This window comes from Tribolium castaneum, chromosome 6 (assembly GCF_031307605.1).
Source record: "Tribolium castaneum strain GA2 chromosome 6, icTriCast1.1, whole genome shotgun sequence".
NCBI lineage: Eukaryota > Metazoa > Arthropoda > Insecta > Coleoptera > Tenebrionidae > Tribolium > Tribolium castaneum.
This window is the reverse complement of record NC_087399.1, coordinates 12,685,510-12,713,139: the sequence shown is the minus strand read 5'-3', so window position 1 is coordinate 12,713,139 and position 27,630 is coordinate 12,685,510. Positions and strand designations below refer to the sequence as shown.

General features: G+C 32.1%; 2 protein-coding genes, 1 long non-coding RNA gene and 1 other non-coding gene across 7 annotated transcripts; 1 reads left to right on the top strand and 3 right to left on the bottom strand.

Moving 5' to 3' along the window:
* The first annotated feature begins 8,197 nt into the window (after window positions 1–8,197).
* On the top strand, window positions 8,198–10,503 carry LOC103314577 (serine protease 7). Its single transcript, XM_008200980.3, has 6 exons — window positions 8,198–8,336; window positions 8,389–8,688; window positions 8,741–8,834; window positions 8,892–9,052; window positions 9,515–9,630; window positions 9,684–10,503. The coding sequence occupies exons 1-6, from the start codon at window positions 8,285–8,287 to the stop codon at window positions 9,960–9,962; spliced, it is 1,002 nt and encodes a 333-aa protein (XP_008199202.1). The 5' UTR covers window positions 8,198–8,284; the 3' UTR covers window positions 9,963–10,503.
* Window positions 10,450–15,162, bottom strand: LOC103314575 (uncharacterized). Of its 3 annotated transcripts, none has more exons than XR_010334506.1 (5): window positions 14,862–15,162; window positions 14,504–14,810; window positions 11,949–11,984; window positions 11,646–11,885; window positions 10,450–11,594 (listed from the first exon to the last, which is right to left on the bottom strand). XR_010334506.1 is itself a non-coding variant. In XM_008200978.3 (5 exons), the coding sequence occupies exons 2-5, from the start codon at window positions 14,799–14,801 to the stop codon at window positions 11,006–11,008; spliced, it is 1,167 nt and encodes a 388-aa protein (XP_008199200.1). In that variant the 5' UTR covers window positions 14,802–14,810; window positions 14,862–15,158; the 3' UTR covers window positions 10,450–11,005. The 3 variants fall into 3 exon arrangements, 2 of the variants coding, with proteins under 2 accessions (XP_008199200.1, XP_008199201.1); XM_008200978.3 differs by having other exon boundaries at window positions 10,450–11,598; window positions 14,862–15,158; XM_008200979.3 differs by having other exon boundaries at window positions 10,450–11,598; window positions 14,504–14,705; window positions 14,862–15,158.
* Window positions 15,163–16,346: 1,184 nt separating this feature from the next.
* LOC135266569 (uncharacterized) lies at window positions 16,347–19,651 on the bottom strand. Of its 2 annotated transcripts, none has more exons than XR_010334691.1 (3): window positions 19,346–19,651; window positions 16,749–19,284; window positions 16,347–16,697 (listed from the first exon to the last, which is right to left on the bottom strand). It is a non-coding gene; the product is annotated as an uncharacterized LOC135266569 (long non-coding RNA). The 2 variants fall into 2 exon arrangements; XR_010334690.1 differs by having other exon boundaries at window positions 16,347–18,188; window positions 18,248–19,284.
* A 2,125-nt stretch (window positions 19,652–21,776) lies between these two features.
* On the bottom strand, window positions 21,777–21,869 carry Mir6018 (microRNA mir-6018). The gene has a single exon (NR_129355.1). It is a non-coding gene; the product is annotated as a microRNA mir-6018 (primary transcript).
* Window positions 21,870–27,630: the final 5,761 nt, after the last annotated feature.

The window sequence follows — 27,630 nt, the reverse complement described above, 5'->3', positions numbered from 1 at the left end:
ACCTCAACCCCATAGAAAATCTATGGGGTATTATGGTTCGTCAGTGGGGAGATGTAGGCGAAGCCATCAATATTAGAACAGCGGATGGTCTCCATAACCACACAATTCGTGTGTGGGCTAGATTAAGAGGTCAAGATACTTGTCAACGTCTTGTGCAATCAATGCCAAGAAGGTTGCAAGAAACTATTGATATAAATGTTCAGATGACAATATATTAATTTTTGTAATTTTTTTTTTGTAATTATATTTGGTATATAGTATTATTTTTTATGTTATTTTACTTTTTTACTTTCTTTATTTTTATATAATTTTAATAACTTTATTATTTTTTTAACATGTATTTAATAATAAATTATTTAATATATGTATAAATTCCTGAAATACTTGTTTCATTTTCAAATTTCCTTAAAGGGATGGATTTTAATTGGAATCAAAAACAGCAAATGGAAAATCGGTAAGTAGACAAGTTTGGGATGAATCATGGGGTCTGTATATAACCAGTGTTAATTGTAAGCACCCTAAGGCGGTGCCATAATATTTGGGAATAATGTAAACGAATCTCTTTTTCAATACATTAAAACCGGGTTTAGTTCCAAATACGGCTTGTATAAACAATTTTAAATTGATAGAAAATTAAAAAAATACCGTTCACCATTCAGGTTACACTTCTCACCATTCTATAAAAATTGCCATATTAGGACGTAATTCTAATTGCATTAATTTTGCCAACAAATTGTTTTCAATAGAAAAAACTGTTAGGTTCAATAAAAAAGTATTAATAATTCACATTAAGGGCCGGTTTATAGAAAATTTTGTTAGAATTTAATTCGTTGTTAAGTTAAGTTAACAACGTAAATGGACCAATGACATTTGTTCAATTTGGTCACGTGATCAGTTAATCACGCATTTAATTACGAATTAAATTAATGACGCTTCTATAAACCGGTCCTTTATCTTTTACTGTCGATAAACAACTCGTAACTTCTACTTATACAGACTGATCCAGAAATACTGAGTCTGCTGGCAACAGATTTGAAAGTATTTGTGCTCGTAATTTGCAACATTGCAACCGAATTTGATTTTTCTTGACAATTATTTGACGTACAACCCCACAAGAATGTTAAATTGTTGTTAACTAGAAGCGTATTCCATTGGTATTCTAAAAAATTTAAGTCCAGTGTTGCCAACAGTCTCAGTATTTCTGGATCAGTCTGTACTTTAATTGATGAATTTGTAATAAATAAATTAACAGATTTATACTTAATTTTGTTAACTGGTTAATTTAGACACACATACTAAATTATAGTTTTTAATTTTAAAGCTACAAACCTGTGTGTCTTAGGGCCGGTTTATAGAAAGCTTTGTTAAACTTTAATTCGTTGTTAAAAGTTAACAACGCGAATGGACCAACCAAATTGCTTCAATTTGGTCACGTGATCAGTTAATTACGCATTTAATTGCGGATTAATTTAATGACGCTTCTATAAACCGGTCCTAAGAGCCGGTTTACAAAACATTTTAATTGCAATTAAATTTTAATCGCGATTAACTTGACATTTGTCAATGCATTTTAAATGACAACTTAATTCGAATTGTCTTGTCTTTACTATTTCCTTCTTATTCGAGAGCTTTGTCTACTAGTAAACAGCCCTCAGGTAAAGGATTTAATGGAAATTGGTAACATTTTTCTTAGAAAACGTTGATAGGTTCAACCATGTCTCCAGGCCATTCGTTTCCATTCAGGAACAAATGTTTCCATTCAATAGTCAGGGGTATGAATTGATTATGTTCGCAAATTACGATGTCTCATACTCTTAAAAAACCTTATGAAAACTATTTAAATAAACATTAATTTCGTTTTCTGTAAACCGTTTTCTGTAAAATATCGAAAAGAAAAATTTCAATATTTTGTAAATTTCTACAATTAATTTTATTATTTATTTTTACATTGTTTTTGTAATGAACGACTTTTTTATATCAAATACACCTTCGACTTGTTAGTTTTTTACTCGAAACACTGCTTTGCAATGCGCAAGAAGTTAAAGCAATGACTCACGCTCAAAATCAGATTTAATTGCAATCAATTTCTAATTACCTTAAATAGAATGCAAACACGCTTGAACTCATTTTTTGAGAAAAAAATCATCAACTCTTAACTTCTACGTCAATTAATAAATTTATTAATTATTAATAATAAACAAAAACCCAAAATCAAGCGAACTTTTGTATTTAAGTATGTATTCTGTAAGATTTTCCAACTCCAATATTAACTATTTTATTCCTTTCGCTCAACAATTCAAGTGCGATAGTCAAAATTCTTTATATTTTGAACGAAATATTTATCAATTATCACAACTCTCCAGCTTCCACCCATCCACACCCAGTGCCGAAAAACCGACAACTGCCGACAATCGACTCTGCTCTCACTACTATCGGGTCGACCCGACTCTCGCCCCCTCGGCTCACAAGTTTGTGCCATTACTTCTGGTGTATAGTGTACACATAAGCGGGTACACGTTTCAATAATCCATCTTGTTTAAGTAAATTTGCAAAACATTTATTAAAAAATTACAAATAGAAAAAATGTTTTATTTGTTGAGCTGTTACCTGTTAAAATTAACAAACGTATTTTTGAGAAAACCTGTATATTATAGCATATTGAAATGTGTACCCGGCTATGACAAATAAAAGTACCGAAATATTTTCGTTGTGATAGAAATGGACAATTTGAACAATTTAATACAGCAATGAAAATTGATTCTAAGAATACAAACTAATTATTAAAGACTGACCGGCTAGTTTACACAAAAGAAAGAACTAAAACAGTTAAAATAATTAACAAAAATTTTGCAAAATGTTATAAATAAAAGTTGTTATATAGTCCTACTACATAACTTGTTGTGTCTGCTATAAACCAATAAAAGCGTCCCCAAACCGCAGTGATTATTCTGGTCATTGTTAGGGATCTCTTAAACAAATAGCGAACCTCTTGCAGGTATAGAAAAGTATTGTTTAATAAGATTCGTTACTGTAAACAATAACAATGACTAAAATAATGACTGCGGATTTGGGGTTTATTGGTTTGTGGTAGTCACCGCAAGTTATGTTGGACTATACATCATGAATTTTATTACATAGTAATATTAACACACGTATTTCAAATACACCCTGTATATTTACTGCAAAGGGTAAATTTCAAGTAGCTCAATAAATTTACAATTAAAATCCTCATAGGGTAAAGGGCAGCGACAGCCCGTATACCTTTAAATAGTGTGGTATTAGAATAGGGACACTGATTCAGGAGAGGCAGAAAGCAAGGAATTCTGGATAAACTCCACAATTCAGTGATTCACTAAAATGCGAATTACATCATAAAATTAAAATAAAGGAAAAAACTAAAAAATCAGCAAAATGAAAACTATGCACAAATTACTGAAAACCCGAGACAGTAGTTTACTTTATAATGAAAGAAAAGAAGTTGAAATGTGTATTTAGTATATTTTTAACTATAACCAAAAATCTAACATTACAAGTAGGTACTCGTACATAGGAAAATATAATCTTCTGAGTTTAGAAGAATTCTAGTTTATTTTTCCTACGTTTTAATTTTTTAAGTTTACTCAGTTTTTAAACTTTTATCCTCATAGGCCTGGTTTCACCAATGTTAGATAAACTTAATAAACAGTTAAAAACAATCGTTACTATGATTATAACAATCGTTTCTGTGGATTTACTCTACTAATAAATTTAACTGAGGTTGTTGAAGCCGACCCTAAGTAAGTTTCAGTTAGACTTTTGATAACTATGAACTTTTTGTTTTTATTTTGCCTATTTATTTATTTTTTCTCTTAAATTTCGAGATCTTGAACGACATTTTTTTAACTAAAAAATTCAAAATTATTTATCGTTTACTTTTTGTGTATTAAAATCTGGTTTTCAGTTTTTGAGTAGTATACAGTGTCCGTTTTTCGAGCTCTACCATAGGGATCTCAGTTATTATAAGAAATTTTATTACATGTTAAAATTAACACACGCATTTCTGATTCACCCTGTATGTTACGGCTAGTGTGTAAACTTGACTAGTTTGTAAACTAGCTGGTTAGTTTGTAAACTAGCCAAAACATTGGCTATTTAATAGAAAACGCAGTCTGAACAGCGAAGGGTAAACCGCAAGCCAAATTTTGTACACCAGATATCCCTTCTTCTTAAGATTTTCACTGATCTCCCTTGATTTCTCCAGATTTCCTCTGATTTTCCCTGATTTCCTCAAGATTCCCCTAATTTTTCAAAATTATTTCCTGTGAATTAAATACCTATCATATGTTTACCGCAGAGTTTTCTTCCATCTTTCACAATTTAATTATCATATGTTTTTTTAATTTGTAATAAATATTAAATCATTGGAGATATTCTTCTTATCGAAATCAAAAGACAAGTCAAATTCAGAAATTTTGATATGATTATTTAATTTAGTGTTTCTTTATCTTTCTCGATGTGTGTAATAAAATGGTCATTTGGTGATTTTCTTTATTCTACTGGTGAAAAATTGATCCCAAAAATTTATGAATGTATCTATAAGAGAAAACCTTGACGTTTATAGACGTATAGACTATTTGCTCGTGATTTTTTTCTAAAACTCGTGTTCCGCACTCTACTGATAAACGTTTCTTTAATTTTATTATAATTATAATTATAATTATAATACAGACTGATCCAGAAATACTGAGTCTGTTGGCAACACTGGACTTAAATTTTTAAGGATATCAATGGAGTACTCTTCCAGTTAACAACAATTTAACATTCTTGTGGGGTTGTACGTCAAATAATTGTCAAGAGAAATCGAATTCGGTTACAGTGTTGCAAATTACGAGCACGAATACTTTTAAATGTGTTGCCAGCAGACTCAGTATTTCTGGATCAGTCTGTATATTAAATATTATTTATTATAATTATATTTTATTATATAATAATGAAATGTCAAATAAATCTAAGGATAAAACATAATCGGAACATAAGCAAAAATATTGGTTTATATTACTTATATAAACAAATTTTACGATTCTGAGAATATTTCACGATCTATTGTGTTTTAGGTTTATTATACAGAGTAATTTTTTAAAACAAGACACCCTGGATATTTCACAAAATAATCAACCCTAACAATCACCAGATTTTCTTAATTAATTGTGAATAAAACATTCTAAAATTGCTAATTAGTGTAAAAGTACTAATTTTTCTGTCTCAGTCCAGTTGTTAAAACAGAAAATGGTAACAACGCATTTGCATTTTTTTGGAGTGAAATAGAGCACAAATTAGGAGCTAATGTGTTAAATTAAAGGCAGTGCCTGCGCTGCCGGCAACGGTGCCTTAAAACTGCTCAGCAGTGGCGCTTAAGATCCGTCAAATGCATAACCGTATAATGCAAAAATGACAATTGGAATTCGCAACTATGTATCAGTTAGATATTTTAATGCGAAATCATATTTTCAAATATTTTTTGAGAAATTTTATTACAAGGAGCGATATGTGAAAGTTTTTTGATAACACTGATAGCCTAGAAGCTGTTAGACTTGTTTAAGCAAAATTGTGCAGGAAATCCATGATTTAAAAAAAACACTAACCCTTATGATAATGCTGCAAAAAGGCTTTTATGAAACAAAGTTATGTTGTTACACCAATACTCAGAATATGATCACAAAATTTATAAATCAAACAAATCGTGTTAAAGAAATTGAAACGACTTTAGTTCAGTATTTTGCGAATTATTTGCTCTAAATTATTTTGACCCAATACCGTCATGCTACATGAAACGTTCTATTTTAAAAACAAAATTATTTTGTAACCGAATACCGGCTCAATTTTATAGCCGAAAATTTAGAGTACAATGTATGTACACTGAGAGTAGTTAGTTAGTAGTAGTTAGCAAAGATAATTTAAGTTTCATCAAAAGTATATTTTAGGTGTACCCAAATGTTTTAGGACTGTTTACTATATAGTTAAACCTGCAATAAGAATAACAACTAATTTCTGAGATATACATATTACATACGTATTTTAGAGAGTTTTAGTCGTTTAAAAAAACATTTTAAGCTAAGAAAAAACAGCTTTATTCAAGAAAGATGTGAAATTAATAATTAATAATAAATCTCGCAGCAAATTCAAAAAATTTACTGCCGGCAGTTATTCCAGACACCGGTGCCCGCAGTTGGCATGAGCGCCGTTGCCGGCAGCGGAGGCACTGTCTAAATTGAATCCCAACAACAAATTTAGAATCAATAAAATCCTCTGATTCAAAGAAAAAAATTCTGAAAATTGACAGTTGTTGCTAAAGGATGGGACAGATCATAAGCATTTTTACATCAAAAAGCGCGTGAACACTATTTTCAACAGCCTTAATTCACAAAAGATGTCTTTCGTCATAAATTTTATTAATTGAAAAAAATTCTTTTCTTTTCTACTCTTTATCATCATCCATCATAAACCATATGCTGAAGCTCATCACCGCAAACATGTTGCCGATGGGGTTCATAAAATCTCAGCTTGCGCATGCGCATTATTTGAAAATTTCCTCGGATTTCCCCTGAATCTTCTATTTTGTACACCGATTTCCCCTGCGGTTTATGCTTCGCTTGACAGATAAAATAGTTGCATAGTTCATAAATTTCTTAAGACTTTCTCTGGTTAATATTAAAACCATATTTCTGGTACCACAAAATATACAATTTCTCTTATAGGTATTAATAATGTTGTTGCTTATTCCATAGATACGAGTAGAGGTAGTACATTTTAGAGTTCCTATAAAGGAACTGTGGTACACTTTTATTCTACAATTGGTTACTATGGTACCATATTTCATTTAGTTATAATCTGGGGTTATAATATGTTTTTTGATAAACAATTGTCCGTGTCAAAATCGGGTATAAAAGTAGCTCATATCGCCTTAAAAGGGAAAATTGAAAAATTTGTACCCGGATTTGGGGTGAACAATACACCTAGTTACATAAATTTCGCAATTAAAGCCATACAACCCAAATTCGATACAATAAAGTAGTCATTATATGAATTTTTTGTTCTATTTGGTGATTTTTTTATCGTGCTCCGCACTCGTTTCAGAAACCCATCACTCACAGATAATGAACAACTTTTCTTTACTTGTTAATAATAAACTAATTTTTAGCTAGTTGACAATCCAGTCATTGAATAACCAACTCGTTGGCTGTAATTTATGTGAATAAATTGATGTTATGAAATCTTTTTAATTTTGGCAAACAACTTACCAACCTTCTGACAACTTGGACTTACAATTATTAAAATGCAAATATAAATTACGTTCTTCCATCTTTCAAGTAAATTAGCCAAGGACCCTAGCTAGTTTACATACTAGCTGCTACTTTAGTTGAAATTGCGTTTTCCAATAAAATAGCCAACGGTTTGGGTAGTTTACAAACTAGCCAAGTGTACACATTAGCCGTAACATATACGAGGACAAGGTGAGAAATTTTCGACCTACCACAGAGTTAACATTCTTATCAATACAAAATTTATGTGAGAGCAAGTCATCATGTGTCATAATAGCATCCTTCAAGTTTCGGCTTAATCTGACAAATAGTTTTTTTTTGAACATTTTTAAAGAAAAAGTGCATGTCTGTTTTGCACAATGGATAACATGGAGAATTTTGCCCGTCCTTAAATTCTTTGTTTTAGAGGGCTTATTGCCAACAGAAATTTATCCAAAGTTGGTGAGAGTTTACAGAGTCAACATCTTCATATTCTACTGTAAAAAATGGCAAGCTGAATTTGAACGTCAGAATGTGGTCACACATGTCTCAATGATGAGTTTAAGTCTTTCATTTAATAATGAAATTATTTTATTAATGGCCGGGAATTTTTCACCTTGCCCTATAGTTAAACTTACTACACTTTTTGAAATTCCAAGCTAAAAAAAATATCTGGGTTTGAGCTTCTTTTGCTCCATAACTGAGACATAAAAGAGAAAAGTAAATAAAATACGATTTTTCCTCATTCTTAATCATCTTCCAACATAATCTATTATTAATTTCAAATCACCCGTTAATTTATAAATATTCTATAAAATAAAATTCCTCGGGTATTTCATTTTTAGCACAGTGGAAGGAAAGTTTGTTAGTTACTGATTTGTAAAATTGTAAATAATATGTAGAGATAAACATGGTCGAGATATTTAATATTTATAGGAATTCAATTCAGATTAGAGGTTATCGGAAACTAGTTGCGATAGTCGCTTGTTAGTATTCAGTCCTCAATAATGGCACTACTCTTAATATTTTTATTTTTTACACCCTTAATAATCACATCTTGTAAGTAAGCTTCAACATTATCACACCAATTCAAACACAAATTATTTTTCAGATGAACATTGTCAAACACCTAACCAGCAACCAGGCAAATGTGTTATAATAAATCAATGCCCACATTTATTTTCTGTAGTTTTGCAAAATGCAACAGGCGAAGAATCAAAGAAACTTATCCAAAAGTCTCACTGCGGTTTCGAGTCTCTCTTATTTCCTAAAGTTTGTTGTCCTTTAGAAGCCATCGAACTTCTAGAAGAAAGTGGAGCAATTTCTCAAAATAAACATTCAACTAAGTGTGGTTTACATGTGCCCGATGGACCATCGGACCCATGGCTTGCCCTATTGGAATATGAACATGGTATGATATCGTATCACTGAACATTGAAGAAAAATTTGTTGTTTTGTTTTAGGTGATGGACGGCGTGAATTTTTATGTGGTGGAGTGTTGATTAACAAAAGATATGTTTTGACAGCAGCTCATTGCATCACACAAAAGCCCAAATTGTAATAATACTAATAGTATCTAAAATATGGATAATATTTTAATTATTTTTTTTTTAGGGGAACCGTCCATTTAGGGGAATATAGAAGTACTAGTGGGTTGCAATTAGTTATTCCAGTGGATGGTACTATCGTACATCCAGAGTATAAACCCAACGACCCACATCAATACCATGACATTGCTTTAGTCCGTTTGAAACAAAAAGTTAATTTTAAAGATGGTACTTTGTTACTTAGTCCAGTCAAATAAGCTTTACTTGAATTTTTAATGTAAATTACTGTGGAGCTAAACATGGAAAGAAACTTATTCAAACCCCGAGGTGTTGAAAACATATAACAAAGTAGGTAAGAGTTGGGAAAAATAAAAGTTGTAAAGCATAAAATATTTCAACATAAAAATACTCTTTTAATATTATTATAATTAACAGAGTTGGGATGATTAGAAATAATAAGGGATAGGCACAACTTAAAAAAATTCTAAATTGGAATAACAATAATTTTGAAAAATTTAAAAAGCCTTTATTTTACTTTTTAGCACTCCTTAGTGCTTGAAAAAATTCTTTGTTTCGAAATTCATAAATACTTCACAGTAGTGTCAAAAATTCAAGTACCTATATTCTCAAAATATGTTATTTGACTGGACTATACTGTTTTTCGATTTTTGTTTAAAAATAATTTTGCAGGAATTGTAAGGCCAATTTGTGTACCAATGGACAGTAGAAAAGTGTTTATAGGGAAAACTCTGCAGTTAGCAGGTTGGGACACAGTTGGTAATTTTACGAAAAAGCGCGATGGTATTGTAAGTAGGATTCGACGTACACAAGCATTTTTTTAATTTCTTTTGATGTTTAGGCAACAGTTTGGAACAATTCTGAGTGTCACTTGATATACAACACTACTCAAGTGAATTTAAAGGATTCTCAGATGTGTGCCGGGGGTAAAAAACTGCCCTATAGGGATCAACATCACATAGATTTTGGAGGGATTTTAATGCATGTTGCTAAAGATACTTCTTATTCCGTTCAAGGGATTCGATCCATTGTACCCCCTTGTTGTGAAAAAGATTATCCAAAAGTTTACACTAAAGTAGCCAGCTATTTCACATGGATTATGGATAATTTAAAACCATAAAAATCAGTTTTTAGTATTTTAGATACAAAGTCTATTAAGAGCCTAAATTTCAGGTAAATACACAAGGAACAAAAGTTATTCAAACCTCCATTACGTAAAATAATCGTAATTTGAACCTATGCGATCCATAATCCAAATTACCACTTACATACCTTTTTGTATGTCTCAATTTATTTTGTATCGATTATTTTGATATAAGTAACGATTTGTTGAGCAGTTGAGTACATTTTTAGATGTAAATATGTAAGTTAGGTGCCTTTTCAGCTTAACGTACTATTCAAATTACCCTTACATTGCCAAACAAAAAATACTCATTATTTAAGAAAAGTAGGTAACAGAATAATTGTTTTTCTTTTTATCTATGTTTCAGTTTGTAAATGTATATTATCCCACATTAAATAAGATATATATTATTTCAAAAGAACTACCCTCTATTCTGTAAGTTGTTCTCAAGTAACTATTAAGGACTGGAAATAAGTAGAAAAAATCGTGTGTTAACTTTTTATTAAAAAAATAATAAAATTAAACTCATTCATCTGCATTGCGATCCTCAGTGTATCCATGTACTATCTTAACTTTATGTCTCTTCAAATCATAGTTTTTCCAATACAGCTTCCCACATACATTACATTCATATTTCCCTTGATTCAAATGCCATATTTCAACATATGTTTTCATAGAACTTTTATATTTGAATCGTTTATTATAAGTCACGTCTGACCGGCTTAATATCAACGTGGGTGCGAACATGTTTTCTTAAACGCGTAGGTAAAAGAAACTTCTTGTTACATACGTGGCACTGATAATGTTTTTTGGGATTATGTATCAACATATGTAATCTTAAACTACTAGCACTTGAAAATTGTTTTCCACAATAATAACACTGACACAAAAACAACCTTAAGTACAGCTCATTTACATGTCTTTTGAGTTTAGCTGTAGTGGCAAAAACTTTTTCGCATATTGTACATTTGTGTTCGTTATGTTTTTCCTTCATATGTGTTCTTAGTGAGTAGTAATTAAAATATAACTAGCCACAAAGCTCACACATGTTCTTGTTTTCGATTTGTTGTATTTTTGCGGTTGTGATTCCATATATGCCGTCTGAAAGCGCGTATCTGGTGGTATAAGGCACCACATATTTCACATATGTAGGGACCGGAACCCCACTGAGATTTCCTAGTTATTTTTTTGGTCTTGGTGTGATATGAAATTTTCCCATTACCATTAGAAACTAATACAACTGGTAAAGTTTGTGCCTGTTTTTCATACGCATGGTCATGCTCTATCTTGATGATAGTCTCTTCTGAACCTTCCTCAACTTCTGATTTAGTAACAATGATTAAATCGGCTTCGGGATTATATTTATTTTTCTTAGAACCAATAATGGTTTGTAATTTCTGTTCCGTTAACAGCCATAGTGTATTTAAGTTAAAACTGTGGTTTACAAGGTCTGAACATTGTAAACAAATTACTTTATTGGAACACACATTCAAATCCAGAGCTGGTAATACTGTCTTTAACATATGTTCAATATTAACCAAGTCCGAATTTGTTCCCTCATTAATTTGGACGGTTTCCTGGTCAGTTAAAAAACGAAAACAAATACGACAAACATCCGTAGTAACGTGACTATCTGAAAAGAAGAAAATCAAAAATACAACATTCAATCTACAAAATTACCCATCGGAAAATTTTTGATGGACCTAAAATACGGTTTTTCAAGTGGTGTACTCATAACATAATCAACAGAACTACTATTGGCATTTTCGACTGTATCTAAAACTTTGTCACAAAATAGTGTATCTTCCGTCTCACTGCTTTCTGATGTGACATGCTCTGTTAAAACAATTGGTTCTGGTTCAAAAGTCTCTAAATTTACCACGAAGTTTTTGTCCGTAAGTGTTTTAGGATCACATTCATCTATAATTAATTGAAAAAGAATCATCAAGTACTATTATTATTATTATTTGACTGTAAACCCACCAACTATTTTTTCAGGGAGACCCGTCGCTGCAGAATCTAAAATCAAGAAAATTTGTAAGTAAAAACAACAAAAATAATAATTAATAAATAAAAAAGTAATACCACATAACAAGAAGCAGACAACGAATAAAGTAAATGCGAAAATAATGTTATTAATTTACTATGGGCCAGTTTCTAAAAACATATTTAATGGATAGATAAAGATGGGTCACTTTATTTTTAATGCTAAATCTATGGTTAAAATATGTGCACTACCTCGCGGAACATCTGTATAATGTTTACGTCACTCATAGATACTACCGCAGAAATTTCATTAATTATGGCCATTTCCTGATGGAGGAAGTATAAAAATAATAAAACTTTTAAAGGTTGTTACCCCTAGTGTTCCGTTCGTTAGTTAGAACGCTGACTTTTACATTTTTTTATCACGAGCTCCCAGACTATAAGTTATGTGAAAGAAAGAGTTTAGAAAAAAAGACAGTATTAACATTGGACGGACAAAACTTTAACGGGTTAAAAATTAAAGAGCTTTTAATTTGAAAAAATCTTAGTCCTAATAAAATCCAAGAAATTAATTCTGTACTTCATTCCTCCAATTCGCGTTTTATACCAACTTGTGTTTATTCATTTTTCAAACAAAATATTACAATGGTACATTATGCCGATCGGCAAGCACCGAATGGCAAAGCCGGTTTGGTGTGGACTGGTGTGGACCGATTAAGCTTGCCAATCGGGCTTGCCGATCGGCATAGTGAGGACGCAGCTTAATTACATTGTCTTTTAGTCATTGCATAATATCCATACCACTCCAACAGATTTGCAAAATATCAGGAAAATTCGGACTTTCGTAACTCAAAACTCGTCTAAATGGACTTATTTCCTTACAAAACTGAACACCCCATAAATTACCCGAGTACTTTTATTAGGAAGGTCCTTTATTTTTAAACAATACTTGTATCTTATAAATTATAAACTTTTTGTATCGGCCTTGATTTTGTAGTAAAAAAAGTAATTTAAGTATAAGTGACAAAATTTCAGAGGTTCGCCAATTATTATTATTATTATTATTGTTACCGTTCCGAAAAAGTAAAAGTAGTCATTGGAGTAACAATAATTAAAATAATTAAATACATTCTTTCTATAATTGCTGTCCAAAATAAATATTTGCGCTTCGAGTTAGCAACCCAAAGTTGGAGTTTTCCCAAAACACGCTTTAAAGCGACAAAATGGAAAAAACGCTCGGTCTCCGATTTTTTATTGAAATCAAATGTCCAGTGATTTATGAAACTAGTAACAACGAGTAAACATAAAATAAATAATTTCTGACTGATTTCTGATTTCTGGACACTAATAAATTTTCTTCGTCGCGCGTCAACATTTTCTCAATCGACAATGTACTACTTTTTGCGCTTTTAATACACAAATAGCTATTTAAAATCATCAATAATAATTCTAATATGTCTACTTGAATACTGAGGGGCCATTAAAGATTATGATACTTATCGTCAGATTGGTGAGAAAATTAAAATTTTAATTTAAATGTCAAAATGTTACTTCCTTATTAGTTATTACGTATTACTATTAATACGACGAAATTAATAAATTGGGGGACCGTTTATACAGGTTGTTCCGTTTTTATTGTTACAAATTTACACAGGTGATAGAACATTCAATTCTAAGATAAAAGTTTTCTATAAACATGCATTGAAAAATACTTCATAAAGAAGCTACACCTCCTAAAAGAGGTGCTTCTTTTAGTTGTTTTTTCTCAATATTTCAGAAACCATTCCAGATAAAATTACAAAATTTCAAAATTTGGTACAGTCAATAATCTTTATCCGACTAATTGAATTCGAGTATGAAATATTTAATCAAAGGCGACCCAAACTGGGGGAATGTAGGGTAAAAACTGCTCAAACTATTTTAGCTTTAGTTTTTTGACACTTTCAGCAACAAAGTCATACATTTAATAGTTTTTTAAACAAAAATGGTCTCTTGTGTTGTTTCGATACAACTCAACGTTTATGAGTAAAATTAATTTTAACGTTCGCTAACAGACCATAAACAGCATAAAAATCAGAGATGAACAGAGGCTTTCGCGGCCAGAACCAGTCAGGGTATATCAGAAATACGTGTGTTAATTTTACCACGTAATAAAACTTATCAAATACAACAACTTTTCTATATAACAGTTTGCAAAATTCTTATTTATAATTTTCACTGTTTTCCTCCTTTCTTTGGTGCAAACGAGCCGATCAGTGTTTAATAATTAGTTTGTATTCATAGCAACAATTTTCATTGTTGTTTTAAATTGTTCTATTTCTAAGTTGTTCAAATTGTCCGTTTATATCGAAAATACGAGTAGTTAAACCCTTTTATTTTTATACACATAGGTACACGTTTCAGTATGTTGTCTTTATTGAAATTTTAAGTCAATATTTCTGATGTACCGTGTATACACAACATGACAATATTATAACCGTCGTTTGCGTAGTAATCAATGCAGACGACGATTATAACAATTATTGTTTTAAAAAAAGAACTTTGAACTTTACCTTTCCTTTCTTCTTCTGATGATTTAGCAACAAGTTGAAGAGGTGGTGGAAGAAATAATTCAGGCAAACACTCTTTGCGGATAAACATATTTGTCGTACGATCTTCCGGTTTAAAATGTGCGTGACATACTCTCAGCGACCGGTAAACTAACTCTGGATCTTTCTCAAAAAGTTTTTTCTTCCCACATAAAAACAACCATTTCTGAAAACGGTCTGGGAATTTATCAGGATTGGGAAATCGATGTCTAATTCGATTTTCTTCTACACAATTTAAAACAGCACAAGGACGGCGACCCATTTTTTGTAGCTGCATAATATCGACATTTAAGCAAAGAAAAGATTTAATTAAATTGCTCACCGTTTATACAAAGACAGTTAACTGGAATTATAATGTGTGCAGACGTAAAACGAAACACACAAGAAACCTTAAATTAAAATTAGAACAACTGCTGTCTCGTAATTAAAGACAAATTATTGTAAAATGTAAATCAAAATAATATCAAAAGCTATACGAGGTTATGTTGGTTTTGCTTATTGGTTATATTAAGCGTGCGTTCACTCGAATTCCGGTTAAGCAGAAGTGAAAGATACCGAAATCCGCAGACTGGCGAGAATGATGTACCATGTGTTTTACACTTTTACACTAGCGTCTATTTCTCGTGCTTCACAAATGATCCTAGCGCGCAACGTGACCTTCAAACAATTTTGCGAGCGTAAATAATTTTTTTCTACTTTTGTTTCACAAATTGTTCAATAAACATAAATGTTGTTTCATAAATTGTTTAAATTGTCCGTTTCCATAACAACGAAAATAGTTCTGCACTCTTACTTTTTTGTACCCATAGGCTGGTACACGTTTCAATATGTTATCTTTTACGAATTTTGACTAAATTTGCGAAACTTTCATTAAAAAATAAAAAATAAAAAAATTTTTTATTTGTTGAGCTTTGTTACCTCTTAAAATTTCCACACGTATTTCTGATACACCTTGTACATTACTGTACTATTAAATTTTCGGTAGTTTGTCGGTAGAAAAATAATTTTGTTTAAAAAAAAAACGTTTCAAGTAGCATGACGGTATTGGGTCAAAATAATTTGGATCATTATTCGTATAATACTGAACTAAAGTAGTTTGAATGTTTTTACCATGATTTATTTTATTTACAAATTTTATGAACAATCAAATTACCTATATTTGTGTAACACCATTACTTTGTTTCATAAAAGCCCTTTTTTGTGCACCCTAATCATAAGTGTTAGTTTTTTTTTCTTAATCATGTTTGCATTACAATTTTGATTGAATTTTCTATTTGATCGAACTCAAACACTTCTAACAGCGTGTAGATTATTATTAGTGCCATCATCATCATCATCATCAAAAAACTTTCGCAAATCGCTCTACAAAAATATTTGAAAATGCAGTTTCTCAATGAAATATTTATCTAAAATGATACGTAATAATTGTAAATTCCAATTATCAATTTTCTATTGTAAAGTTATATGACGGACCTGGAGTGCCAGTGCTGCGCAAGCAACCGACGCCGGCTACCATCCTTCTTTTTTTTTTGGGCACCGTTGCCGACAGCGGAGGCACTGCCTTAAAATTAATATTTATTGCACCATTTCAGTTTTATGTATATTAACACCTCTTTAATAATTTACCACATAATAACGCGTAATTTGTAATAAAACTATTAAAATTTAAAGGCAGTTAATCATAGAAATAACCAATAAAATTCTTAGTACCGGTTTACAGAATGTCTTAATTGCAATTAAAATTTAATTCGCGATTTAATGAGTAAGAACTCGAAGTTAGGTTTAATTATGATTTTATTACGAAAATGATTTGAATATGTATATACAAAATTTACTAACAAGCTAAAACAGTGAATCTAAACCAAATTTAATTACAATAATATTTTCACTACTTAAAATTTAAAAACCATTTTGTTACTGTTTAGTTGTCGCTGGTCAAGTGACCCAGTTAAGACATTTTCCTGATATTTGCTGATGCCGCGGAAATGCTTGCATGGTTTACTCAACCTTTGCGACAACTTTTACAGAAATTTTTAACTTTAAAGAAAAACCCTGTTTAACCCCATATCCTTCGATATAGACTGGGGTGCCAAGAACCTGACATAGTCTTCTTTAATTTTACGGCAATGGTGACCTTCATCGTGGAAGGGCCACGACCCTGTAAAAATTGTTATTGCCTTTATTACATTTACCATGTTGTGGTCCATACAGAATCTGTCCTCGAATTCTTAAAATTCTCCCGTTTCTTTTCATCTTTATCCTTTCTCGACCTAAGCGTCTCGCAAGTGACCTGAAAACTCTTTGACGTAGTCAAATTGGCCATCACCAAACTTGAGAGTGCTTTCGTCGCCCACATTGGTACTTCTTGGCCTTGTTTAACTGTTTTTCTCTTCATCATCTGGTATGAAACTTCTTTTCTTCTTTTCTTGAGGCTCAGCGTCAGTTTTATTCGTTTTTGATAACTCTTCTTTTTGAATGAGAACAATACCCTTAATGTCTTCGGCAACATCATTTTCTATCTTCACTTTCTACATATTATCTTCATTCTTCACAACTGTTTTTTCGACTTCACTTGGTACGTCTTCTTCACTCTTAAGGCAACTGGCCTGTTCGGGTAGACATTGAATGTCCTGACGACTTCCTGTCATCATTAATTTCAGTTCAGTTTCCACGAGATCGATTATTGTAATAACTGCGTGAATGCTTTGTTGCATTTGTTGAGCATTTTCTGATATTTACACAAAAGGGCCAATCTAAAATGACAAATCTTGCTACGTGCTTTGTCGTCACAGTCCCACTTTTCGATTAGTGTATACGCCAGATTTTCAAACGGCAATGCAGGTATAAAGAAAAATTCCAGCTCTGATAATTATTCTTTATTTTCCTTCAACGTCTGCCTAAAATTTTGAAAACTGATCTTGTATTCGTTGTAGAGCTCGGGTCGTTTCTCTATTTCTTGGACTATGAGTGGTAAATTATCCGCTTCCGCAATGTCATTTCGTCCCTTTCGTTGTCTTCCAGAACCAACTGGTACTCGAAGTAGCTTTCTACTTCCCTTGATGACTATTCATCTTGTTTCTTCATTGACCTCTTCTCCCATGTTTTTCTCTTCAGTTACTGACAAAAATTCTTCCTTTTTCCTGACCTTTTATCTTCGTCTTGAATTTGCGCCACACTTGGATGTCGCCTCAGGCCACATTTCTGACTTGGAAAACTTGCCGGAGAAAGATCTTATGGTATTATTAGACGGCAGCCTCACCATCCCAAAATTTTGGCTTGAACATATTACTTGGTTCACACACACGAAGAACCATGAACGAGCAAAACTCATTCTAAGACAACTTAGACTACCATCCATTTAATTTTCCAGAAAATAGTCATTAAATTTATCTATTTTGTCACTAACTGGAGCACTTTCCTTGATCATTAGCTAACCAACCTCTATGTCCTTAATTGGAAGAGACGCCAGAGACATTCGAATGTGCAAAGGAATGCACTCACTGTTTGTGTATTCTTCTACTAGTCCTAATGATTACACTTTTCTCTACGAACACTGATTAAAATGGTAATTACATTCGAAATTTTTGCACTAGGGAGTTCACTTTTCAGCGCCAGTATTGAAAGCCGTTTTCGCACACTTTTCTGTTTTCTTGTCAGAAAGAAAAGAATAAATTTCTGGAATTACGTTAGTTTCCTCGTGTGTCTTACCAGTGTCCACATGGATAGTGTAAAGTTGATAGACTTGTTGGTGCAGCTATTAAATATGCCATCCATGAAAATACCTTGCCATTAACCATTGCCTTTTTTCCCAAAATTTGTTGCAAAACTCAGTATCTTCTCCTTGCCATTCCGTCTTACCACAACAAATGGGTTGATGTATCTTCAAAAGTAGAGATATTTGTGGCCTAGTTTATTTTCGCAAATTTTGGGGTTCTTAATTGTGATTATAATTGTGGCGATGCCTGTTTAAAACTGTTTTCACTGATGTAAATTTTGGAAAGCTCGTAAAATCTAAACCACGATCGTAGTGCCTCACTTCCGTTTCATAAATGGGTGATATTGGAGTTGCCAAGCTATCTTCCTCCCGAGCCTTTTTCTTTGCCTTAGAAATGCATACAAGCACCTTGTTCATGCAAGGTCTGATTTACAACAAGTTCGCTCACCATTGGTTTCTCTATGTCCTCTACATTTACATTAGCTATTAATAAGTCTTTCACGGCACTTTTCCTATTTTTCCTTCGTACATACCCATGTTTTTTTTATCGTATTTCACACTTTAAGACGGTACCGGTTGCCACAGTGTAATGCACATAGCTTACATTTATCTGCTTGTCTCGTTAACTTCTAATTTGTGATCATTCATATTCGGTAATTCTGTTTAATACTGACACCTGCAATTACTTTGCCCTCAAGTATGCATTATTCCTGGATTGTTGAAAGACCCGTTCCTAGGGTATCGGTCGCCTGCGTGAAAAGTAAAACTAGCCCCCTTTCTATACGAAATTTTTTATTTGCAATATACAGGATGTATCCGAAATACGCGTGTTAATTTTAAATGGTAACAGAGCTCAACAAATAATTTTTTAAATTCCTTGGGGAAGTTGAGGGAGTTGACCATCTCAAAGTTAGGTTAAATTTTTTCAAAATGAATAAATGGATAACTTAAAGTCGAAGCCTAACCAAAGTGGAAATAAAAAGAAGGAATTGGACTAGTTTCGGTATTTATTTATACCATCATCAGCAGTCTATACATGAAAAAAAGAGGGTTGTTGTGTAACTAATATTGTGGTTGATAAGAGTACTCACCAAAACATTTCAAAAAACACAGGATAAAACTACGTAAGAATTTACATTTACGTGTTTTTTAAGAACAAAACAATAAAAATGTTACAAATTATTAAAATTTTTTCAAAAAGAAAGAAGGTTAAATCTTGTCGAGTTGAAAAGTGAAATGTAAAAAAGGAACTACAAAATGAATGACTTAAAAATTGTTCAATGAAACTCCGCCCTCTAACGGAGAAAGTAAAAGGTTAATAGAGGGATCTGTAAAATATCAAAATTTGGAAAAAACAATTTTGCAAAACTAGAATAATTATAACGAGATTTGGAACATGTTGAAAAGTAAATTGTCGAGTTATGATATATTGAAAAAATTATTTAATAAGGGTTTGTTAAAATTGGTTTGTTCATTCACGCAAGTGGAGTTGTGAAGGGAAAGATGTTTGTAAATTTCCAATATTTCTAGATTGTTGAGTTTGCGGCTTTTGTTGCATATGTGTAACACTTCAAAGTTGTTAAAATTGCAAAAATGTTGACAAAATAAATATAAACAAAATAAATAATAAACATAGGTAACCACTCAGGAGTCTATAAATTAACTTGTGAAGACTGTAACGCTTTCTATATAGGCCAGACAGGTAGAAAGATCATGACCAGGGTCCTAGAACATAAAGGATACATGGTGAAAGAAATTCGAGAAAAAACGAACCCACCCTTTAAAACAAAATCTGAATTTTCGGACCATCTATTAAATAACCAACATTTTTGCAAACCTCTTCCTCGACGTGAACCCATTCTTGTTCACCATATTACCGAGAGACTTTCTCAGAGAACTCGATTAGATCGCAGGGTTTTCAATTATGTTGTAAATGTACTAACACCGTTTTTGACCAAAAATACAAAAAAAGGACATTATGAACATCTTACCCCTACTCAAATTGTATATTGTTCTTAAGTTTTACGCTTCCGGTTCTTTTCAATTACTTGTGGGAAGAGTTTCGCAAGCACTTGTTTCACGAGTAGTGGATGAGGTTACGGATGCCTTTGCTGAAGTACCGCCCCAATTTCTAAAATTTTATCTGCTGCCGAATATCCTGTAGTTAAACAAGCTTTTTACAGACTAGGTGTAACAGCCCATGGAACAGTTTCCCCCATGTTTTAGGAGTAATTAACATTATTGGTTAAAGGCACCTGTAGATAACCCTAAACAATATTTAAACCGACATCTTTATCATTCTACTAACGTTCAGCTAATTGGTGGTCCTGATTTGAAAACCTTTGCTAATGACCCATGTCCTAATTTAGAATCTGAACTACTTTACAATTCGGTCCATATTTCTACAAGAAACCTCATTGAAAAAGTAGATGGTATATTAAAAAGTCGATGGCATGTTTTAGACAGTGCTTTAGGATATGAGCCAGGTAAAGTATGTAAAATAGTGATAGCTTGTTGTGTGCTCTATAACATGTGTACAGAGTATAACCTCAATGTCGAAGACTATCAAGAATATCCACTTGCTAATGACGTCCCTTGCCGTCAGCTCTGGAAGATCCAAACTTTATGGAAATGCGGAGACTTAACTTAAGATATTTATAACTAGACAACTTACTAATAAATCACTATCAGACAATTATTAGACGGCTTACCAATAATTAGACAATAAACCCATTAAATCGAAATGAACTTTTTTGATGAAGACATATCCTTTTTTTGACAATTTAACTTAAATTTAAATTTCGGAAATCCTCTTATAAACTAATATTCCGTAAACGGATATAAAAAAATCTGTAAGTAAGAAAAAACGTTTTACTATTTTATTGAAACGTAAATACAAACAGAGACATAATTTATTTATTTTTCTTTTATTCCAATTTCTTTTCTTTTCATTATATTATTTATTTTTTAAAGTCTTTAAATTCATCTATTAAGAACCTTGATAAACTATTGGATTCTTTGTACAGCACAGTGGCTTTTTTAATTTCCTCTATTGCCACAGGTTTTTTTTGATGTTTTACGTTATGACGGGACACTTGGGGACTTGAAGAAGCAGGAGTTATAGTTACTGGTACTGCAGGAATTGGTGTAGTGGGAGCGTAGGAACTGTCATTCACTGTTCAGTTCATGAAATTCCCTACCTGATGAATTAGGAATTATTTTCGTGTTCAAGTGATTGCTCAGTTGTGGGTGGATTTTCAGGTAACTCGCCTAATGATTGCTCGTTTGATGTTAACGGAACAGTACCATCTTGTTCAAATATGTAATTTTGTACGAAGTTGTCTATTAAACATTATCACTGCTGGTGTAATTCCTGACGTACTAGGTATGTGCCGCGTTTCGATATTAAAAAAAAAACATCTGCAAAGAACCAAATTGGTAACACTGTAATTCCCGTCAATTATTGCTTTTTAAAGAGAACGTTTGACAGTTTTCACCGAGTTTTCGGCTGCGCCGTTTGACTGGAGATGGTAGGGTCGACTAGTCACAAGTTGAATTCTATTGTTTTTTAAAAAAATTATTAATTCCATTGAAACTAGCTGCCTACCATTGTTTTTGGCAAACCTAGCCTAGCAAAAAGGCTTCGCAATACTCGAATGGTTGCCAATGATGAAATTTTTGTCGTCTAATAAACTTTTATAAACTTATGAACAGTTCATTTACTATGTGCATTTAATACAATAAAATATGTTTTACCCCGAAGAGGGCCTAAAAAATCGACATGAATCAGTTCCTACACCTCGTTCGGACAGTTCCAGGGTGTTTTTTTTTGGAGAACTTTGACTAACTTGTTGACAAATTGTACACGCCTGTACTAACGATTCAATGTCTTGGTCTAGTTTTTGCTACCAAAAAATTCTTGGCATTTTGTTTCATTTGCACCATTCCTAAATGCGTAGAATGCAGCTTTTGTAGATAAAACTATCGTAACTTTTGCGGTATTACATTATTATGCGATTGTTCTACATTAAACAATCGTTATATAAATACAAGTCGAAACTGTTTATTATAGTAAGATCTATAATTGTTAATTCCCGCATTTAGTGAACATTTTGGCCAATTTCCCTCTTTAACTAATTTTCTTCCCAAACGGGAATAAAGTGAAGGTTTATTCCTTCGCTTTTGATCAAAAATAAGGTACTTTATTCCCTAGGGAATTCGAATTTTTTTATTTATTAACATTGAAGTTTCTTTATTTATTAATATTGAGGTTTATATTAACACTAACAATAAATTCATTATTTGATTTGGTGCCGTCGATTACAACATCGCTGGTTGCACTAGTACTAGTTACATCCACGATCGTGTTGCTGCTTGAAGCCACGTTTCTACCACTTCTGTCGCTTGGGAAGGACTAATTTTATAATTTTTCGTAATTCCCGATCTTTTAACGTAGTTTTTTGAATATCATCAAAATTTATTTTTTTACTCGCTATTTCTGAGTAAAACAAATTTATGTAATCAAACTCGACAAAAAATCCGCTCCGTTTCCTGCCGACTTTACATATTTGATATCGTAATTATACGCCGTTAACGTTATTGCCCATCGACAAAACCTATTTACCGCAATTGACCAAACTCCCTTCTTTGACGAAAATATGGCTAAAAGGGGTTTATGATCAGTAGATAAGTTACATTATCTTTGAAAAATTTACATTTATTTAAACCTAACGTTAATCCTGCGTCCCTAAATCTACCTAAACCTTGCGAAGATTCTGTATATAGCGCCTGTGACTAGTACTTCGTCCGGAAATACTATCATCTCATCCCAACCGCTTAAAAGCCCTTGCATCAATTTTTGAAACATACCTGGAGCCGAAAATTCTCCAAATGCCAACCTATTGTATCTAAATAAACCCTTATACAGGGTGCTCAAAAACTGGCGCACCAACTTAGTGGTACGTTGTTGAGAAGCGTGTGTAGATCACTAAAAAAATCTTGAAAAAATTCCTAAAGTCATATTTTAAAAAATGTGGAGCTACAAACTTATTTTGTTAACTTCTTCAGTTTTCATTATTTTTTAATGTTTTTATGTTTCACACTAAGTAATTGTTCCCTAACACAACGATGAATAACTATTTTTAAATTTCCCATCAGACTTTAGCAGTTTTTTTAATTTAAAAAATTAAAATTCATCAAAAAAATCACAGTTTGTAGATGTGCCAACGCTGGGAATTATTTCCTAGGAAACCGTTTCAAAAATAATTTATTTTTATTGTTGATCAAATCCTATTGCGATCACGACTGTTAGACAATGTTGCCACATATCATTTATTTAAAATTTGTTATTTAGCAATAACTTTAATGCAAAGAATTTTTTTACTATTTTTACCTTTATATGTAAGCCATTCTTTACCACACTCCATTGAGTTGGTGCGCCGGTTTTTGAGCACCCGGTATGTGGAAACTGTCAAAAGCTCTTTCGAAACTTCATCTAACTCCATTTGTTGATACGCTTGGGATAGATCCAACTTGGTATATTGCTGACCTCCACGTAATTTTGGTGCGGTGTTTGGATTTTTTAATTTAATGCTAACTTATCCTTGTTAAAGCAACCTAACTCTGTTAAAAAAGATTTTATCCAACTCGGCCTTCAGTGCGTCCACCTTATTGCCATCACCGTCATCAACGTAATTTACCTGTGTAAACCTCATTTTATTCTTTACTAAAAAGTCTTGACCGACAATCGGTGGGCCACCGTTTTCCATAACATAACATAAAAGTCTAAGGGTCGGTTTACAGAAAGCGAAATTAAAATTTAATTTCGAATTAAACGAATTAAACTATGACTGTGACAACTTATGATTGTGACATTCGCGTTGACAGACTACTAGCAGACTGGCAAGCAGGCGACACCCATACACAGCGCTTAGTGCGGTCATTTGATATCACTATCACTCTTATTCTTATTAGTAGGCACACAGAGTCGACATAGGCTAAACCCAGAACATAGATAGAGAACAAAATGACTCTTATTAACTTTGTGCAAAAGCGTGTGTAACGATTGAGGTAGGTGGCCGATGTTCAATTCAATGGTTGTGTCGCCTCTGTCTACTCTATGGTACGCACGACTACGTGCCAGTTTGGACAAACAAACAACATCTATAAATAAACAAGTGTACTTTTTTTATTTAACTCACAAATCTTTGCGCCCCCAACGCTGTTGCCCCGTGGCGGGCGCCACCTTTGTCACGGCCTATGGCCGAGCCTGGTTGCCACTGACACTTTAAAAAAACCGCGATTTTGAAAGTTGGATGTAAACACGCAGCGGCGTGTTTGAAATAAACTAAATTGCATACCAATAAAAACATAATTTTTATTATAGGTATTAATAATGTTGTTTATTCCACAGATTCAAGTAGAAGTAGTACATATTTTACAAGTGGTTACTATGGTAAATTTCTTCAATCAAAGCCATATAACAAAAATTCGATAGAACAAAGGCCATTTGGTGATCTTTTTATTCTGTTTGGTGATTTTTGTATTCTATCGGTGAAAAAATTTTACAAAAATTTCTCGATGTACCTATAAGAGAAAGCGTTGTATTAAACTCATAAAGAAAAGCTGGCAATATCTGCTTGTGATTCCTTTCCGAAACTCGGGCTCCGCGCTCGGGAAGCAATATCACGTCTGTGTAGCTCTAAATTACTTAAATGTGAATCTAACATTCCACCTGTGGGTCAGTGGCGTGTTTTCTAAAGGAGTATCCAATTAGACAAATGAGTCGTTTTCTTGCAAAAACAGGTTATAGGTTAGGCAATTGTTTATTTTCTTTTTACTATTGTCGACCTTTTTTAAAGATCGTCTTTACAATATTTTCCCCTAAAACAGTCTATGAACCCCCGGCTGCTACTTAAGGCTCTAGACCCTCTGGGAGCTGGCGCATACGTTTTACGTGTAAACTGTTTTTACTCTTTTTAGCCGCAAATTTAGACTTGAAGAGTTTCTTGACATTTGCAGTGTTTCTTTATAAGTAAATGTAGTTCCAAGAAACATTCTTGATTAAAATAAATGGCTAGATATTTTTTTATTAAATAAAATGTCTGTTAATGAAGTTGATACGAATTTTTGATAACGGTGCATTGTATTGAGAATTAAAAAAAACCATTTTATAGGAAATTTAAAAATACAGACCTGAGATATTTTAGATTTTTGTTAACTGTTCTTAATTGTTAGATGTAAAGCAAAAATTAAATTGTAAGTAGGCAACTTTTAATGCATACTTCTTCGAATGCGTAGCTAGCTGGAAGAAGATTTATGACGGGTTTAGGACGCACCGCTGGAGGTAACCACCATTGGGGTGACCCACAAGATAATAATTTTATTGCATTTGTTCAAGACAGAGAAATGTATCGGCACAAATAGGAATTTTAGCGATTTCTCTAATAATGGTATAAAATTAAAGCACATGATTTCGGAATTAATTTTTTTAACAAAATAATTAGGTACCTATAGATTTGCATTACGTTTTTTTTTAGACACTGCTATCAACGTATCTTATGAGATTTTGAAATACGAGTAATCACGCTCGCTATTTTTTTGAATACTTTTAACAATAAAATTATTCCTGTTTTAAAAAAAATATAAAAAAAGATGATTAAAACTTTGGTTGTACTTAGCTTCGTTCTGCATAGGTTTTGTGATAGAACTACTGAGCTCCCTCACCACGACAAGGTGTCAACCCACTGAGGAAGTTTTTTTTTACTTTTATTGTTCAAATTAAAAATTATAATTATTATGAAAATGCTTATCATCATATTATGTATTTATGTAAAAATCTCTAAAACTAAACTTGAAATATTATTTACAAATCCTTTTTTATTATGCTGCGTAATGGTAAATTGCGACTATGTCTTGAATCAATTATTTCTGGTAACATTGCATTCATATAAAAATTTTCAAGACAATCTATCATTCCTCCGTTCCAATATTTACTATCGTTTTTCTCAATAATACAATATTTTAAATCTGTAGAGGTGTACACTATAAAATAACAAGTTTGGCGATTAGTAATGTGGAGCTGACCTTGTACTTGATACATGTAATTATCTTTTTCTTTTAAAACTATTTTACTATCATCTTGAGAATCTATTTCTAAGTATTTAATCTTAATAAATTTAATTTAATTTTTTGTTCTATGGCAGTTTTAATATTTGTGTTTCTTGGGCTAAATGGACATTTAATTTCAACAATAGCATTTGAACCCACTAACCCATCTGGTGTTGCACCTAAAAATTTTTTTTCTTTATCAACAAAAAAGCCGCATGAATCTACCTTTATACCTGTGATCTGTTCAAACTTCTCCTTTGCTTTCTCTTCATTATCAATTCCCCACTGTAGTGGTTCGGGTAATTTTTTAAATTTAGATAATCCCACACGATACAAGATATCTTTTACAGCATTTTTTTTTTTATCCCACTGCTCATTATTACGTTGACCAATTGTTAACAAAGGAATTTTTAAAATATCGCAAGCAGCCAAATCATTCAAGAACTCATTTTTTATTTTGTCATATGTTTCTGTTGGCATGTCTATTATGTCATTAGTCGCACCATAATCCGAATCTGCACTTTGAATACGAATTTTTCTTTTATTTAATTTTGTAGCTTGAAGTTCTTTGGTTTTTAATAAGCGATTTGAAAATTTTGTGGTGTAAATGCCACTATTCCCTGATATTTTCTCCATAATTTTAAATACAAATTTGTATTCTGCAAAGACTCAAAGAGTAAAGAAGTTGTAGAACTATATGTTTTGATTATATATAAGTACCAACCACCACCCTAAACCCTCCACTAAATACAAGTCTTATGACTCATGAGCTTATGAAAAACTTTCTAAACTTTCTAATAAACATTTTTGTTTACATGTGATTTCAGTTTCAGGTACCCGATCTTTAGCAATGTTTACTTATATTTTAAAGAAATACACAAAATTTATATAATGTAAGAGTAACGCAGCTATATCTTCGCAAGCTAGTTATAGAAAAATTGTATAAATTTAATAAAAAAACGAGAAATAATTCCTAAATTCTAAAATAATACATAATTATAAAAGTATCATTTATTTTACTAGGCGTAACGTAAACAAATTATATCCCTAAGACTGGATCTTGCAATCTCTCGATACGTTATTTGTACTATAATTATTACTGGGTATAGTTACAATAAATTTTTACGACAATGTATTTTTCAGAATTTATTACCTGGATAAAATTATCAGACGAAAAAGCGGGTTTAAAGAAGTTTTCATCATTTTAATGAGATATTCCTAGTAACTTTTTTAAAGTTAAACTGTTTTCTGAAAGAACAATAATGTT

Excerpts from the sequence above, each read along its gene's own strand:
- LOC103314577 (XM_008200980.3), top strand. The coding sequence starts at position 8,285 with ATGGCACTACTCTTAATATTTTTATTTTTTACACCCTTAATAATCACA. Across the intron at positions 9,053-9,514 it reads AAAAGTTAATTTTAAAGATG|GAATTGTAAGGCCAATTTGT; the intron begins GTACTTTGTTAC and ends ATAATTTTGCAG. Across the intron at positions 9,631-9,683 it reads CGAAAAAGCGCGATGGTATT|GCAACAGTTTGGAACAATTC; the intron begins GTAAGTAGGATT and ends TTTGATGTTTAG.
- LOC103314575 (XM_008200978.3), bottom strand. The coding sequence starts at position 14,801 with ATGGGTCGCCGTCCTTGTGCTGTTTTAAATTGTGTAGAAGAAAATCGA. Across the intron at positions 11,985-14,503 it reads ATCAGAAGAAGAAAGGAAAG|ATTCTGCAGCGACGGGTCTC; the intron begins GTAAAGTTCAAA and ends TCTTGATTTTAG. Across the intron at positions 11,886-11,948 it reads TCTCCCTGAAAAAATAGTTG|ATGAATGTGATCCTAAAACA; the intron begins GTGGGTTTACAG and ends AATTAATTATAG.